This window comes from Alternaria viburni (assembly GCF_023758015.1).
Source record: "Alternaria viburni strain BMP 2772 chromosome Unknown scaffold_34, whole genome shotgun sequence".
NCBI classification, from domain to species: domain Eukaryota; kingdom Fungi; phylum Ascomycota; class Dothideomycetes; order Pleosporales; family Pleosporaceae; genus Alternaria; species Alternaria viburni.
This window is the reverse complement of record NW_026055803.1, coordinates 1-15977: the sequence shown is the minus strand read 5'-3', so window position 1 is coordinate 15977 and position 15977 is coordinate 1. Positions and strand designations below refer to the sequence as shown.

The following is a 15977-nucleotide window of genomic DNA, read 5'->3' as shown; positions in this document are numbered from 1 at the left end:
GTCGTTTGAGCATCTCGTCTGTATTCCCCTAGATCGTAATATGGGGCCTCACCGTTCGAGGCATGGCCATCCCTGTTCTGGTTAGCAATGGTAGCTGAATCTGGAAAAGGGAGGCTTACTCCATTGCTTGATGTGGTAGTAAAAGTTGTAGTAGGATCGTATCCGGGAGTCTGGGACTGATGTCGCTTTTGATCAGTTGCCGGTGGATAGCTATCACTTTCTTGGTACGAGCGCGCTCTCATCAGCGTTTTGTGTCTGTCGCGCGAGAGAAAAACCACACCTTGATATAAACTGTATAATCGTTGTCCTTCGCCGACGTTGGCGCTTGTGCCGAGGTCTAGCTTGCTTTAGTCGGCGTTTACCTAACAGACATCTCCAGGGCTCGGGGACTCTCTAGAACCCCGCCCTACTGCGCTAGGTCTTCTGCCCGAGATAGCACCTTGATTTAGCAGCTGAGATTTTATGACGTAGGCGATTTCCAGCTGTCATCCAGACAGGGCCGCGAGAGATGTGACGGAACGGAAGTATGGCCCTTGCCGTCCCGTCGCACGACTAGCGTACCGGACTTATCGTGGCACGCTTAACTTGAGGCTGACTGAGTTATGGCCGAAAACGCGAACCTGTTGATGCCATGCTTTGCAATCCGGACGAATCTAGGATGACTAGGTATCTGCGCACGTTTGGTTGACTTCACCTAGTCTTCGATGTCGAGATGATGTATATAGTTATCGCCACAGCCTGCTTCTCAGAACCAGAAAAGACCACATCAAGCCACCAAAACAACAGGATCGCCTACACCACCACCACATTCTCAAACTATACTCTCCATAAGATCGACACCAAGCACACCAATCATGTCCAGCAAGATCACGAATGTCGCAATTGCAGGTGTAAGTTCATAGCTACGAGTACCAGGAGAAGGCGGTCTACTGACATTGCTCAGGCGACCGGCAGTCTTGGGTCTGAGGTCTTGAAGGGTCTTCTTGAAGCCAAGTTCAATGTTACCGTTATTGCTCGGAAGGAGGGGCAGAAGTTTCCTGCTGGCGTGTCAGTCAAGGTCGTCGACACTAACTCTGCCGCGGCGATTGCCGAAGCCCTTCGCGGTCACGATGCTATCGTGGATACGACATCTGGGCCCGATCCGACCCTCCAGGGACGAATCATCGAAGCTGCTGTCTCCGCGGGAGTCTATCGTATAGTAATGGGCGAGTTCAGCGTTGACCCTGAGGACCCCGTAGCGAGATCGCCGCTCTTTCACCACGGGAAGAACCAGGCTTATCAGCACATCAAGGACCTGGCCGCGAAAGGCAAGATCACATACACTACCATATCCAATGGAGCTTTCCTTGATTGGAACCTGCGGACTGGATTCATCAACATCGACATTCGGAGCAAAAAGGTTCAATACATGAACGATGGAATGATTCCGATGGCTTGGACGATGCTTTCTTCGATCAGTACTGCCGTCGCCAACGTGCTAAAGAAGGCTGAACAGACCGAGAACCGCTCCTTCTACATCTCGAGCGTGATCAAGAGCCAAAAGCAGATGGTGGCACTGGCGAAGGAGACCCTGGGCAGCGATCGCTGGGAGGAGTCGAGCCAAGACATGGATCAAAAGCTCAAGGCCGCGACTGAGGCCATGATGGCGGGGAAGATCGACATGGAGGTCATCGGTGATATGATTCGATGGTCTGCAGGAACAGTCCCTGCGCTACGCTGGGAGCAGTTGGATGACAACAAGCTGTTGGGAGTGGAACGAATGAACGACGATGAAGTACGCAGGCTCATTCGAGACATCGCATCGGAAAGTAAGTAGTCGTCTAAGCCGATGCCGGTGAATATGGAGATTAGTGATCGACCTGTAGACTTGTAAAATGCATCATCACGAGCGAACGCTTCATACGTACATTTCTGATGAAGTTCGCCTTACAGTATGTGTGCAGGATTTTGATAAGTAACACTCATTCCAGCGCGGAGCGCAGATGCCAAGACCAAGGTATCGCCAATGACCATCATCCCCTTGAGAACGAACTTGAACAGGATCGATTCGCACGTCTAAGATGATCATTCTCTGTTCCGACAGCGAATGCATAATCGCAATTTCGCAAGTCAAGAACCGTCCGATATCGGGTGATTCTTCACACCTGGGCAGTCACTGGTATGTGAAACTGACCATCATTAGCCTGGATGAGCGGGTTCACGGCGATTACCGCGTTTCCTGACAGGACCCCTCGCGCACGCGGGTTGCTCAAGCGCTGGAAAGAGCGCAAAAGTCTTCATGATTCGGGAATCCGGACAATGTATCCTGATGGAGTCGTTATATGGAGATCGGTGTCTTAACAAGTAGTGATCTATAGAAGCTTGACGGTCCTGCAGGTAATGTGTTTGGATTTGACCATGACAATCATGGCCCATATCAACGCTTTGCATGAACGGGGAGGCTGGGGCACTGACTTGTAAGCCCATCGAGTGACCCATTGAGATATACAAACACCTTTACTTATGTTGAGTGGCTATAATATTGATGATGCTGGCGCCGCAGGGTGTCCTTCTTGGACGTGGACCAGGGCCCCGGACTCGACGATGTTTTGTCGATGCGTATGGTCGTGCGATGCGTGCTGATTTGGCTTGATATGCGAAAGCCTTCCCGGGCTTATCCGGACAGTGGCTGGGGTGTTTGTCGACTGTTTCCAATACTGGATGGGACATTAAGAAACTATGCAATGGGTAGGGACCACTCGCCCTGGTGCAAATTCTCAATTCGCCGCAGACACGGATGTAAAGGCAGCCCAGACGATGGTGAGTCCCTCTGCAGCTTCGCCTGGCATCGGGCGCATATTGTAGTGATGTGTCAAGGGAGAAGACGCGACTTTGAAGGCAAACCCGACGAGGCGAGGTGCATAGTCGTGACGCGCATGTGGGGCCGGACGGAAGGCTTCAGGCCTCGAAAACAACGGGGGCTTGGCGTGACAGGCGCTAGCTCAACTCGCCATGGGCGGCTTCCAAGTTTCCTTCATCCTGCACGATCTTAATAGTACCTGCAGCAGAGGAGCGTGGGCGACCTCTTTTACGCGACTAGCTTCATAGTAGGCTTCGGCAATCCCAGTATATCTCATCTCCATATGCAGTCGGTACATCTCGGCTACCTCTTCAGCCGCCCATCGCCATGGGTCTCGTCAATGCCCAAGGCATGAAACATTGCACGTCGCTTGTGCGTTCTGGACAGCCTCATCCCCACCCACTGAGGCAGCAAACGCTTGCCTGCACACGGTCGCGTTCGCGCATCGTCTCCACTTCGCAATGAGTTCCCAGCCATGTCGATCTGCCGAATCTGGTACGTCAGGTTTCAGGTTTTCGTTCTGCATTGACGCTCGAACGTTCTGAGTCTCGGATGAAGCCTCAGGCCCTTCCCGCTCCTTTACAGCTGCACGCATTTGAGTAATGTACCTTGATCTCGACCACGCGACGGAGCCTTATCAACGGCAATTATCAATTGATCAAGAGACCCTAGTAGCGCCATTAGAAATGTTTGTGGGTAGAATTTACATCGAGCGAATGGGATCAAGGTAAAGGATCGGGCCTCACGTCGCCTCCAAATATTAAGGACATACGGTTACATCACATCTGTGCCCGGGCCGTTTTCGTAACGGCTTTTGAACCTGCTAGCCATGGGTCTGTCTGTACATGGGAAGAAGACAGGGTAAGAGGTGTGATCGCCATCTAATGTGGGTTAAGAATGGAGTTATCGTCTTCTCCAGCTTCGTTGATGATCACGTCGATCGTTCACCATCGAGAGCTGGACTCTGACTCTGTCGTTACCTTCATATCTAGTGGCGCAGGCTTTCGTCCACTCGTCGTTGTTCCTCTTTTTCTCTGGTCATCACCATTATCGTCACTCATTCCGCAATTCACAGCCCCCCAACGACAACAGGCAGGAGGCTTTTACGATTATGGCGCAGGTTACGCCCCGTTCGATACTGGCACTTCAGCTTCCAGACCCTCGATTCAGCGTTGACTTTGCGAACTACGCACTCGACCCCAAAGCATATGCTACGACCAAAAAGTACATGCAGGACTTGTTCCCCGGTCAGAACAAGCCGTTACCACCACCAAAGGCTGCATCATCGCGTCATGGCAATGTGAACGCAAAGCCTCGACGCGTCATGGCAAAAGAGCCGATACCTTCCTCAGCGGCATCACAAAGTCTTGACGACAAGTGGGATGCGCACACCATAGAGTGTATGATAATGCTTGACGAATCACTCGTCGACGAATCGGATCGATCTTCAGCCTCGTCGAACTCGACAGCAGAGTCTTACGCCACCAACGTTACTTTCGCCAGCGCTTTGAGTAGCACAGCGCCTACAACAAAAGCTACCAGCGGTCTCCCAGAGTCGACGCGTTCCTTTCTTCAACTTCCCCAGGCAATAGTCAATCACATATTGTCATACGTTTTCGCTGAAGAACGCGCGGTCTCCATCACACCATACCAGTCGCGTATCACACCCCAGCCACGACGCCGGCACCGCCATGGCCCGAGCACCATCGACATCCGATCTTTCATGATGCATCCGGCACTGATGGTGTCTAAGCAGGCCCGCGAGCTCGGACTAGACATCCTCTATCGCGACAGCCTCTTTCTCATTGATCTATCTGACATCGGTGGTGCCAGCGTCGGTGCCGAGAAGGACATTGGCAAGTACTGGGGATGCTGGACGAGCAGTACGCCACCTCACATGGTCAAGTCGGCACTCTCCCGTGCTGCGAACATCCGTATCCAGCTCCCAGTCCCTAGCGCAGAAGCTACAGTTGTACGCAGCGCAACTAAGAGGAAGAAGGATGCACAGGAAGACACTTCCATCGTGATCGATTCTCTACGCACAGTGACCACCCTCATTACTGGTCAGGACAGTACCCCAACTCAACCAACAGAACGCAGTCGCTCGGCAAGTCCAGCGGGGCCGAAGATCCTCCGTCGCAAGCTCAGCTTCCGATCTGCGAAGCGTCCTGACTCATTGGAGTTTGTTTGCCGCGGAGACTCACCTCCACCCCAACCGAGAGAACCCTTAAGCACGCTAGAGGTTGTACTCGTGAAGGCTAATGCAGACGCCGAAGTGCACAGCCAAACGCTGGACATGGTAGCAATATGCAGTAGCATTCCAGTTTCCGGAGCTCTGGAATATCACCTTGAGCTTGACGCGATGAGGAGGCTGTGGGCTAAGCGTGACAATGGACAATGGCGAGGAAGTGAGCCAGATGGTCACAAACTCCTGCATGGTATGTCGCAGTCTACTCCCATCACCTCGACCCAACACTGACTTGTAACAGATCTGAGGGCTCTAGGACATTCGGCGGCGAAAGCAGAAGTCTCGCAACCTCGTGGACAGCTCAGACAGACGCACGACCAGCCTACTGCACGTGCAGATGTACTCCATAGAGATAGGGCACGCCCTGCCCAGCAACCAACCAGCGGCAGACCCAGCTTAGAGGGGCACCTTCAGCAACGAGATATTCCGAAAACACGGCCTGCTAAAAATGGCCTCGTCGCAAGGAAGATCAAAGAGATGGAGAGCCTTTCCAAGATCAAACTGTTGAAGGGCAACAAGCAACCACCGACGGTTGAGGAGCTTCAACAGATCGCCTCAGACATCAGGAGAGGCGTCTACTAAAAATTCCATCGCGGCCTGGGGCCGACAGAGCCCGGCGCTCAATCATGTCATGTACTCACTTTTCTTCTGTCATATCTAAGTTTAATGTCTATAGTCTATCCACACTCAAACATGTCCATAACTTCAGATGTGCTTGGTCGACTAGGCCTTTCCGTCCGAAAATTGGACAACAGCCCACTTGCCACTCCAAGCCCACTTTCTCGCCCCACTGTCTCCGCCGCCCCCCTCTGATGCTTTTATGCGCTCGTCTTCTCCGTCCTTTAACCCGACGACGACGTCGGCTTTGCACGTGCGGAGCGCGAGGACTCGTAGACCTGAGCCAGGGCCCATTGGTCCAATGGCTTCGGTGAATGGTGTGGTAGGAGACCAAGCAGCCTAGTGTTGGTCAGTAATGCGAGGAACAAATGTGGAAGAGGGCACTCACATCAGCGGTTAGCTTGCGATAGTTGAGATCGCCCTTGAAGACGACGAGCTCACTTTCCTTGAGATCCTCGTACAAGTCCGGCTCGCTCTTGGGAAGTCGCCAGTAGCTGCCGCCCGCAGTCCAGAAGTCGTTTGGTCGCATCATCAATTGGCCTTCTGCGTGGAGACCACTCCAATGCTGGAAGAGGAATTGCAGATTCGCGCTCTCCGTCTCAGAGAGCGGTACGGACTGCTTGCCAGCGTGCTTCTCGTCTTCCGATAGCGCGCTGTAGAAGCTCTGTGGGTCGGCTAGTGCCATGAGGAGTGCACCGAAATCGGCTGGCAGGACGTCTGAAACGAACCATGGAATGTTCTTGGGGTGGAACACAACGTTTGTCGCCAGACCGGATGCGATGAGATATCCAGCGAGAATCAGGTCGACGAAGAGCTCGAAGCCAGCATTGTCAAGCACAACGTCAACGCGACGTTCCTTCTTGCCCTCCTTCTGAGCCCGCGTGAGAACCTCGAACGCCTTGTCTAGGTCGTTGACCAGGATGTTCTTCTCGGAGTTCTTGCGCGCCTCAGAGCCCTGCAACTTCTGGATGTCCTCGTATGACAGGTTTGTCAACAAGGACAGATCCGTCGCATTGCCCCAGAGACAGATCTCGCACATCTCGGTGAACAGGACCTTCTCTGCAGCCTCGAGCTGCTCCTGCGACTCTGCACCCTTGATTGTCTTCTTCTGTTCGAGCTCGGTGACAATGTCTTTGTAGCGTGCAGCGAGTTCGATGACGGCGGGGCGAGAGGATTTGAAGGTTTCCATCTTCTGGCGAGCGAAGATGTCGTACGAGCGCCATTTGGTGGTCTGCTTAAAGATGCTTGCGATGCGTCTGCCTATGGCCATTAGCACGCACCATTGAGCGACTCAGGCCTACATACCTGTACAGATAGCACTCGGCGTATAGCCAAGACACATTGTGCCACTTGGGGTTGCCTCTCGCCGCTAATTCCTTGTTGTATGCATCGACATCGCGTTCGCCATCATCGGGGATCGGAGTGAGCTCGCGGTCGTGCTGGAGCTCGTATTTCAGCTTGGCAAGCTCTGCAACGACCTGTTTGCCTTCTGTGATGGCCGTCTCGTCTTTGGTGTCGTGCAGGGAGCGGTGCACGTCGTCAATGCCTTGGGTGATGATGATGGGCCATCGCGAGCGCGCCGAAGTGTGGGCAAACGACGTCGCGTCGTTGGTGCTGTACTGCGCTGGTGCTGATTAGTCATGGAGCGGCTGGTATAGACGCGCGTATACTCACGTGCTGTGAAAGTGTCGTACTCCATGTTGCTGCTCAGTTGTGGTGTGGGGGTAAGATACTCTCAGTTACAACTTTCAGCATGACGACGTTTGCAGGGGTCCGGGAGCGAAAACGTCGCCAAGCATTCTGGCTACCCCTCCACGTGCTCGACCGTTATCCCCACTACAGCACCTCCCACCAAGTGCAAGTACGACACTACCAAATGCCTCGTGTTCTATAATTTTCTTCGCGAAGGTCATCACATACTGCATGCGATGCTTCACATCCCGCATCTACTGACACCGAGTACCTCACATACTAAGACTCCTGACGGCCAAGTGGAGAGTATGGACGCTGATGCGAGCAGGCAGGGCGGACCTAAACCATGGCTTGACTAAGGTACATGTCCCAGCCCTAGCTATGAAGTTTGGACAGTATTTGGAAGCCATCGCATTCCAAGTGAGGCTCCGGGGTTGGGACGCAGGGTCCGTGAAATCTCGACGAATCGGACATGTGGAGTGACATGCTGGTTAACCATGACGTGTTTTCCCAGGCACTCTCGTGTCGCCGCTACCTGCGCGTCTATAAACGGTATTCCGAAGTTACCTTTGCAGGAACGTATTGCCAGTTTGCTAGCAGCTCGATGCGATTTCACTTTCACATCTCGACGCACTTCGTACGCATCCACATGCGCTAGCTCATGAAAATCTACCGCTCAATCCTCAGTATCGGTGTTCGCAGCACCATCACCTCCAGACCTCTGCGCATCTCCTTCCAATTCGCACGTACAATGGCGACGATACCGAACGGAGATCTGAACAATACCTCGGCCGAACGTGCACGAACTGAACTCGACATTGATCCCGCGTATCAAGGTCGCTCATTGGCGATACCACCTTCTGAAGACGATGTGGAAGTTCGAAAGGCTTACCGGCCATTCATACTTGAGGGGAAAGATGCTGAGGACGATTGGGTGGCTGAATTAGAACTCAGCACTGCACTGAAGATGGTCGATACACAGTTGCTCCAGCGTGGAGACGACAGGCTCAGGGTGGTGGTCTTGCACGGAAGCATGCGATCAAGGTACAGACTACTTCCAGCCAAGTGCCCCCATGGGTGCGTTCAATGGCATATACTGACTCCAGGCAGATCTTACTCGCGCTTGCTATCGTACGAGGCGAGCCGAATACTTTTCCGCCTTGGCTGCGACGTTCGCATGTACGACCCCACTGGCCTACCAGTCAAGGACGATGTACAACACACACACCCCAAAGTGCAAGAGTTACGCGAACTGAGTAAATGGAGCGATGGGCATATATGGATATGTCCTGAGCAGCATGGGACTCTCGTAAGCTGGTGCCCTAAAACTCAGTATACTTTCTGAACGTCATGCTAATGGCTGTCCTCTTATAGACGGCCGTGTTCAAAAACCAGATCGACTGGATACCACTGTCCACCGGCTCTGTTCGTCCGACCCAGGGCCGCACCCTCGGAATCGCACAAGTAAACGGCGGATCACAGTCCTTCAATACAGTCAATGCCCTGCGAATACTCGGTCGATGGATGCGCATGTTCGTCATACCGAACCAAAGCTCCATACCTATGGCATACAAGCAGTTCACCGAGGAGGACGCTGGCAGCAGGCTAATGCCCAGCGGTAATAGAGACCGACTTGTCGACTGCATGGAGGAGTTCGTCAAATACACCATAGTGATGCGCCCTCATTTCGATCTCTTCGGCGACAGGTTCAGTGAGAGGGAAGAGAAGCGGGCGAAACAAGCAAAGGAAGCTAATAAGCCTGCCCCAGACACGCAGCATGCGGCTTTGTCCACCAACGCGGGGCCTTCGAATTGATCCAAACCTCATTTGAATGCAAGAACAGCATTGCCTCAAAAAAGTAGGAGTCTGGCATACAGTGTGGTAGTAAAGCGCAGGTTCTGAATGTATCAACAGCCCTCGACCGATTCTGGACTAGTGCTGTCGATCATCCGTGAGTGGTGACACCCCGCAAATGCAAGTGACATATCTCCTACGCGCATATATAGTGGCGCCGGCTGGAGCAGAAGGCACCATGCTTCTGAATGCATGCCGCAAAGATGACGAAACAAGACAGCATTCCCCGACAGCACAGCGAGGTGTCACCGCCACTGACGCTCGATGAGGTAATCGTAGGAGAGCACACTACCAATGCAGAGCATACGCCCCCCGATGGCGGCTACGGCTGGGTTTGTGTAGCAGCGTGCTTTACGATAAACTGCTTCACATGGGGTACCGTATCTGTGAGTCAAGGTCGCTTATTGGAAGAGACATTCTTTCCACTGTGCATCATATTAACAACCTTCAGGCCTATGGCATTTATCTATCGCACTACCTAGCCGACGACATCTTCCCCGAAGCCTCTACCTGGGACTATGCGTTCATCGGTGGCTTCAACTTTGCCATTGCTATGCTCGTGGCACCCTTTGTGACAGTTTTCTGTCGCAGATTTGGAACGCATGTTGCCATGTGCTGCGGCCTGGTCTTGCAGCTCGGCGGCTTCATCGCTGCCTCATTCGCGACTCAAATCTGGCAGCTTCACCTCTCGCAGGGAGTCTTAGTCGGCTGTGGGATTGGCTTCTTATACATCCCCTGCCTTCCAGTCCTGTCGCAATGGTTTGATCGGAAACGAAGCCTGGCAAACGGTATTAGTGCAGCAGGGTCTGGCGTCGGCGGCGCAGCCTTCACTTGGGGCACCGAGGCCATCATCCAAAGATTTAGCATTAGTTGGGCGCTGCGCATCACGGGCATCATCGCTTTCGTGGCCAATCTTACTGCGACGGTCTTCATACGCGACAGGAACAAGGCCATTCGGCCATCCCAACTAGGCTTCGATACCAAACTTCTGCGGCGCTACGAAGTGGTATTGCTGCTTGCATGGGTTTTCATCAGCATGCTGGGATACATTGTTCTCCTTTTCTCGCTCTCCGATTTTGCGCTATCGATAGGGCTTTCGCGATCTCAAGCTACCGACATCATCGGGCTTTTGAACGTCGGAACTGCAGTAGGGCGTCCAATTATCGGTATACTGAGTGATCGATGGAGCAGGATAGATACGGCAGGAGCGTTGACCTTGCTGTGCGGTGTCTCATGCTTTGCATTCTGGCTGCCTGCTACATCCTACGCACTAACGGTCTTCTTTGCCATCCTTTGCGGCGCGATCGTTGGTGTATTCTGGATGGTAAGTGGAGATCGCAACCGAGACGCACTCCAGACAGCTCCACTGACCACTTACCCCAACCAGACCATTGGCCCGCTCTGCGTCGAAGTCGCAGGCATCAAGAACCTGCAGTCGTTGCTCTCCCTATCCTGGGCGGCAGTCATCATCCCAGCAACAGGTATGCGCCTCGTTCTGAAGGTCGAGAGGAGCCTTAACTAACTGAAGCAGTTTCCGAGGGAATCGCACTCAAGCTCAGACGGTCTTCATCCTCCCGTGAGTATCTTTATACTCAGATCTTTGCAGGTCTTTCATATGTAGTGGCTAGTGGATTCATGTTTCAGCTACGGAGGGTGAAACGTCGCCAAAATGCCCTCGACCGATAGCATGCATGCTTAGATCAACGCTCATGCAATCTCTGCAAGAACCTCCAACAAGACATGATTTTTTATGCGACAACCTTCCAACGGAGACGTGCTGAATCGGTAGCCCGCCCTTAGCTTCTTGTCCAGATATTCTGAGCTGTGGCCGTCGGGGTTTTGTGCAAGCACGAGGGAGAAAGCGGTTGTACAAAGCGTCGTCGAACCTGAAAGTTGCGCTGGTAGTCCGTTCGATGCTGGCGAAAAGTCAGTCGAGTTTTCCTGAATCGGGCTCAATAAACTTAGACCTCCATTGGTGTGTGCTAGAGGAGTCATGATAGCAGGCATATCATGCGATTCCCATGGTGGCGACGCGTCGATCGCATACGAATCTACTAGGTTCAGTTGCATATTCGCATTCTGTATGTCTATCTCCGCGCCGAATGGTGAATAAAGCTCATGTGCTTGCTTTTGGCAGGGGACAATAGAGCTTGTGTCCAACTAGCCTCGTCAAATTGTGGTGACATTTGCGATATATGAGCCTACCTCGCTGATCGATATAGATTTAATATGTTGAAAAGATGTTTCAGGCGTACTTCCGATGTGGGTGATGCTCTCTAGGTTGCTTGATAACTGTGTTGCGAGATGCTGGGCTCTCGAGAAAGCCTCGAGGAATGCTTCGTCAAGCCCTAACGTATACAACAGCTTTTTGAGCGATTGAACCTCCTGGGTAGCTCTCGCGAGCTCTGCTGTCGTAGGGTCTTGACTACATCCGTTTTCAGATTCGCGGAGCTTCGTTTCAAGTTCGGCAACGTATGCTTTGCGCCGAGCGCGACTGCGACGCTGATTGTTGCGCACCCGCTCGGCGTTTGTAGACTTGGAAGGCTGTCAGCACCTGATGACGCGACGGGATAGGAGTAAAGCACTTTCGCATTGACATTCTTGTGCGCCATTGTCAAGAGTTTCAGTAAGTGGAGGCTGTCGAGGCTGCGAGTGTTGAAAGATTATGGGGTAACGATGTTGAGACGGGCTGCCACGCGGCGTGACGTCATTTGTCAGCCTCAAAAGGAAGTTGCTTGCGCGTGTGAGTAGACGTTGCACAAGAGGAAGACCAAGACTACGATCTTTTGTATCGGTTCAAGCTACCTCTCATCCATGAGCTCCAGAACAAGCGTATTCTTGACACTACATTCTTGGTCTCCCTGACAACCCAGACTGGCCCGTATCCGATGTCTATCACCGTCGCCACGCATCTCTGATATGATGGTGGCAGCAGTCTCGCATGATATTAGCAAACCATTGTCGAGCGACTTCCCTTGAGGCGCAGATGTGGGTGGACAAAAGCAACTCGTAGTGTTAGGACAATCATCGTCTTCTGCGACGCTGCGGGACGATGCTACGCTTGGATCGGTCATCGAGCTTTCTTTCATCCGAGAATCGAAGGCTCCCTGTGTCTCGGGTGGTCTACAGCAAGATGACCTCTCCTGGTTTTCCATTGCAACAGGCCCATGAGCAGCAGTAGACGGCGAATCGGTCGTGTCATTCGCTCTCTCGGGCACGCATGCTGCGTCTTGAATGGCTCCTACCACTGACTGACGAACATGGTGGGTGTCTGGGAAGGACTGTGCATGATGTTGAATTGGCTGGTGCGGCCGCTGCTGGATTGGGGTCTGTGCAGGGGCTGGCTCAGGAACTTGCGCCGGAGACCGCACAACAGACTGAGAGACAGGATAAGTCGCGTATCCGACAGGACTTTGCGCGGGAGTAAGTGAGACCTGAGGTCGCATCGCTGGCTGAGCATAAAGCGCGGCAGCTGAGGGACTTGGAGCGCTTGGCGCATCAAAGGATCGTAGATACGCATCCACCTCCTCGCGCGAGACACCACGGCTGGCCAGCAAGCTCTTTAGACGTGCATTTTCCTCTGCAACCTTGCGAGCTGCGCGTTGCATCTCTTGGGTAGCGGCGATGCCTTTGGCTTCATATTCCTGCACGCGTCGTTGCAGGTCCTGGATGAGCTCTTTCCGCTGATTACGCGAGCGCCGCTGATTCTCGCGGATCCGAATGGAAGAAGGCGTGTCGCTTCCCTGCGTGTGGCTTAGCGTGCATTCCAGCGACAGCGCATCTGCTATCCGTAGCTTACCTTTTTCGACATGATCGGATTGCGGTAATATGGGAATCGTGATATGCAGGAACATAGGTCAGAACCAGGAGAGTGGGGTTCTGAGCTACTTAGCGTCTGCATTTAGCGTGCGGTCTGGATCGACACCGGACGAACCCCACTCGTGTCACCCACGTGCGAGATTCTACAGCTACCTGCAACACTCTCTCTACCTAGATCTAGTGTTTTGCTAAAGCTTAGCCCTAGATTATTCTTTTCTATATTATTTAATTTAATAAGAAAATCTTAACTTATTAGTAAACTAATTCTATAGTGCAAAGTAGTCTAAAAAAAGTAAAGTTAATTACTAGTATATAATAAGATATATTTTTAAAAAAGTTAAAATTAAATCTTTAAAAGTATAAGTATTTAGTATACTAAAGTATAAGTTTTTAGTACTACTACTTTTAGTATAGTAGTTAAAGCTTTTAAAATTTAAATTAGTAAAATAACTATTTTATAAATACTAATATCTACTTATAGTAAAGAGAATTATAATATAATTATATATTCTTAATAGCTAATAACTAATAAAGCTTTAAATTATAAAGTAATAAAATATAAAAATATTTAGTTAGTAAAACTATACTTTTACTATATATATACTTTTTAATTTCTATTATTATTTTTATTTTTATTTTTATTTTATAGCTTATAGTAAATAAAAGATTTAAAACTTATAAAATATATAAATATTAGCTTAAATCTAATACTAAAGCTATACTATAAATAATCTTTTAACTATATCTCTAATATCTTTTTTATAAGCTCTTTTAGTGTTAGTAAGTTTATCTAAAGCTAATCTTATTACTAGTTATATTACCTCTTTTTATATCTATATTAATTATATTTTTTATACTATATTATATTACTTATTAAAGCTTCTATAAACTACTTTAAAACTACTACTAAAAAAAAAGCTTTTAGTTAGACTATTTTAAAAATTATTATATAAACTATTATAAAGACTATTATAGAGACTATTATTAGAGCTTTTTAAGTCTATCTTACTTATTCTATATTATATCTTAAGACTACTAAGCCTATTAATACTATTAAGATTATTATACTACTACTATAAAGTAGATTTTAAAGTAGATAATAGATCTACTATCTAGCTAAAAAGATTTAAAATAAAGATAAAAGCTTCTCTAAGATAATTAAGGCTACTTTCTAATTAGTTATAGTAACTAACTTTAAGATTAGAGTTATAGTAGAGTAATATAAAAGAAAAGTTATTAAAAAAGTTATAGTTTTTAAAGCTTAATATCTAGATAACTAGACTAGCTAGAACTAAGGTTTTTAGTATTTTAGAAAGCTAAGAGCTTCTTCTTTATATTAGCTTACTAAAATACTTACTTAGTATGCCTTTAGCGTAAGTTAACTAGAGTTAAGATAAAAGTAAAAAAAGAACCTTGCTTTAACTAGCTACGTCTTTTTAATTAAGCTTAAAATAACTAATTTTATTTCTTTATATTATTCTTTATATTTTTTTCTATTATTAGTAATTTTCTTAGAATTTAGAAGTTCTACTTAAAGAGTTATGTAAGAATTAAAAATAAAGCTAAATAAATAAACTTTATCTATATTATGTAATTTCTTAATAATAAAAATAAGTATATCTTATATAGCCTAGATTTTTAATTTAAGCTTTTAATTTCTAGTTTTTATAAAGTTATACTACTTTAAAGTCTAAAATTCTTAAAATATTAAGTTTCTATTTTTAGAAACTTTCTTTTATAAACTAGTAATATTTACTTATATAAGCTACTTTTATTAGTATACTTTACTTTATATTTTATTATTAGCTTTTTATAGCTACTTTAACTTTATTTAAGTTTATTAATATACTAAAAATAGAATATAACTATTTTTAGAACTAAGCTATAATCTTAAGCTAAAACTATATAGTTTTTACTATTAAACTAATTTTATCTAAATAAGTATAAGTAAGTTATAAAGCTTTAAAGTTAGAATTTAAAATCTTAATTTAAAAATTATTAAAAATAGCTACTACTTAGATATCTTAGTATAAAATTAGTGAAAGTATCTAGTATCTAGTAAAATTAAAAAACTATACTATTTTATACTATATAAAAAGATATACTTTAATTTAGAGAGTAACTTTTAAAAGCTAATTTTTAGGCTAGTATTCTATAACCTAGAGGCTTAGTAAGCTAGTTTACTAAGCTAAAATAAATTAGTCTATTATCTTGCTATTTATAATATTAAAAAACCTTTAGTCTAGCTACTTTACTTAGCTAGATATTTAGCTTTAAAAAATATAACCTTTTGTATATCTCTTTTTTTATATTACCTTACTATAGTATATTAAAGTATTATTAAAACATATTAATATAATAGTAATATTCTCTTTTTATTAGAAATATATAATAGATAGTTATACTTTTATAAGATATATAATTATACTACTATATTATAGTAAATATTAGAAGTTTAATAATATACTTATAATAAAATTACTATATAGAGTTATCTATGTAAAGAATAGATAGGTAACAAGAACTATTCTCTAATAATAGAATATAGCTTTGTTAGAACAAAGTAGTTAAATACTATAATAAATAGTATAACTAATAAAGATTGTAATAAATAATTATAGAGTAGATAATAGGTAAAAAGTAATAATATTATTACTAGGTAAAGAATAACTATAGAGAATTGCTATTTTTTTTATAGAAAATAGCTACTAGAATAATTATATAAATGTCTGCCTATTTCTGCCTAAAGATAAAGATTTATAATTAAATCTACTTAATTTCTAGATTTATAATCTAAGTCTGCTAAATTCTTCTTATCTTCTAGATTTATAATCTAGACTAGTACTAATTATATTAGTCTATGCGTTGTATTGTATAGACTAATAATTAGTTTATTACTAGATCTTT

General features: G+C 47.1%; 5 protein-coding genes across 5 annotated transcripts; 4 read left to right on the top strand and 1 right to left on the bottom strand.

The window, feature by feature from the left end:
- Nucleotides 1–854: 854 nt before the first annotated feature.
- On the top strand, nt 855–1816 carry J4E79_010839 (uncharacterized protein; the record flags this gene model as incomplete). Its single annotated transcript, XM_049359672.1, has 2 exons — nt 855–890; nt 944–1816. 2 exons carry the CDS (start codon nt 855–857, stop codon nt 1814–1816), a joined length of 909 nt encoding a protein of 302 aa, XP_049205771.1.
- Nucleotides 1817–3950: 2134 nt separating this feature from the next.
- On the top strand, nt 3951–5669 carry J4E79_010838 (uncharacterized protein; the record flags this gene model as incomplete). The annotated part of the gene is made up of 2 exons (XM_049359671.1): nt 3951–5277; nt 5329–5669. The coding sequence occupies 2 exons, from the start codon at nt 3951–3953 to the stop codon at nt 5667–5669; spliced, it is 1668 nt and encodes a 555-aa protein (XP_049205770.1).
- Nucleotides 5670–5810: 141 nt separating this feature from the next.
- J4E79_010837 (uncharacterized protein) lies at nt 5811–7404 on the bottom strand (the record flags this gene model as incomplete). Its single annotated transcript, XM_049359670.1, has 4 exons — nt 5811–6044; nt 6094–6961; nt 7011–7329; nt 7380–7404. 4 exons carry the CDS (start codon nt 7402–7404, stop codon nt 5811–5813), a joined length of 1446 nt encoding a protein of 481 aa, XP_049205769.1.
- Nucleotides 7405–8148: 744 nt separating this feature from the next.
- J4E79_010836 (uncharacterized protein) lies at nt 8149–9212 on the top strand (the record flags this gene model as incomplete). The annotated part of the gene is made up of 3 exons (XM_049359669.1): nt 8149–8441; nt 8508–8706; nt 8772–9212. The coding sequence occupies 3 exons, from the start codon at nt 8149–8151 to the stop codon at nt 9210–9212; spliced, it is 933 nt and encodes a 310-aa protein (XP_049205768.1).
- A 242-nt stretch (nt 9213–9454) lies between these two features.
- J4E79_010835 (uncharacterized protein) lies at nt 9455–10937 on the top strand (the record flags this gene model as incomplete). The annotated part of the gene is made up of 4 exons (XM_049359668.1): nt 9455–9637; nt 9703–10575; nt 10639–10732; nt 10783–10937. 4 exons carry the CDS (start codon nt 9455–9457, stop codon nt 10935–10937), a joined length of 1305 nt encoding a protein of 434 aa, XP_049205767.1.
- Nucleotides 10938–15977: the final 5040 nt, after the last annotated feature.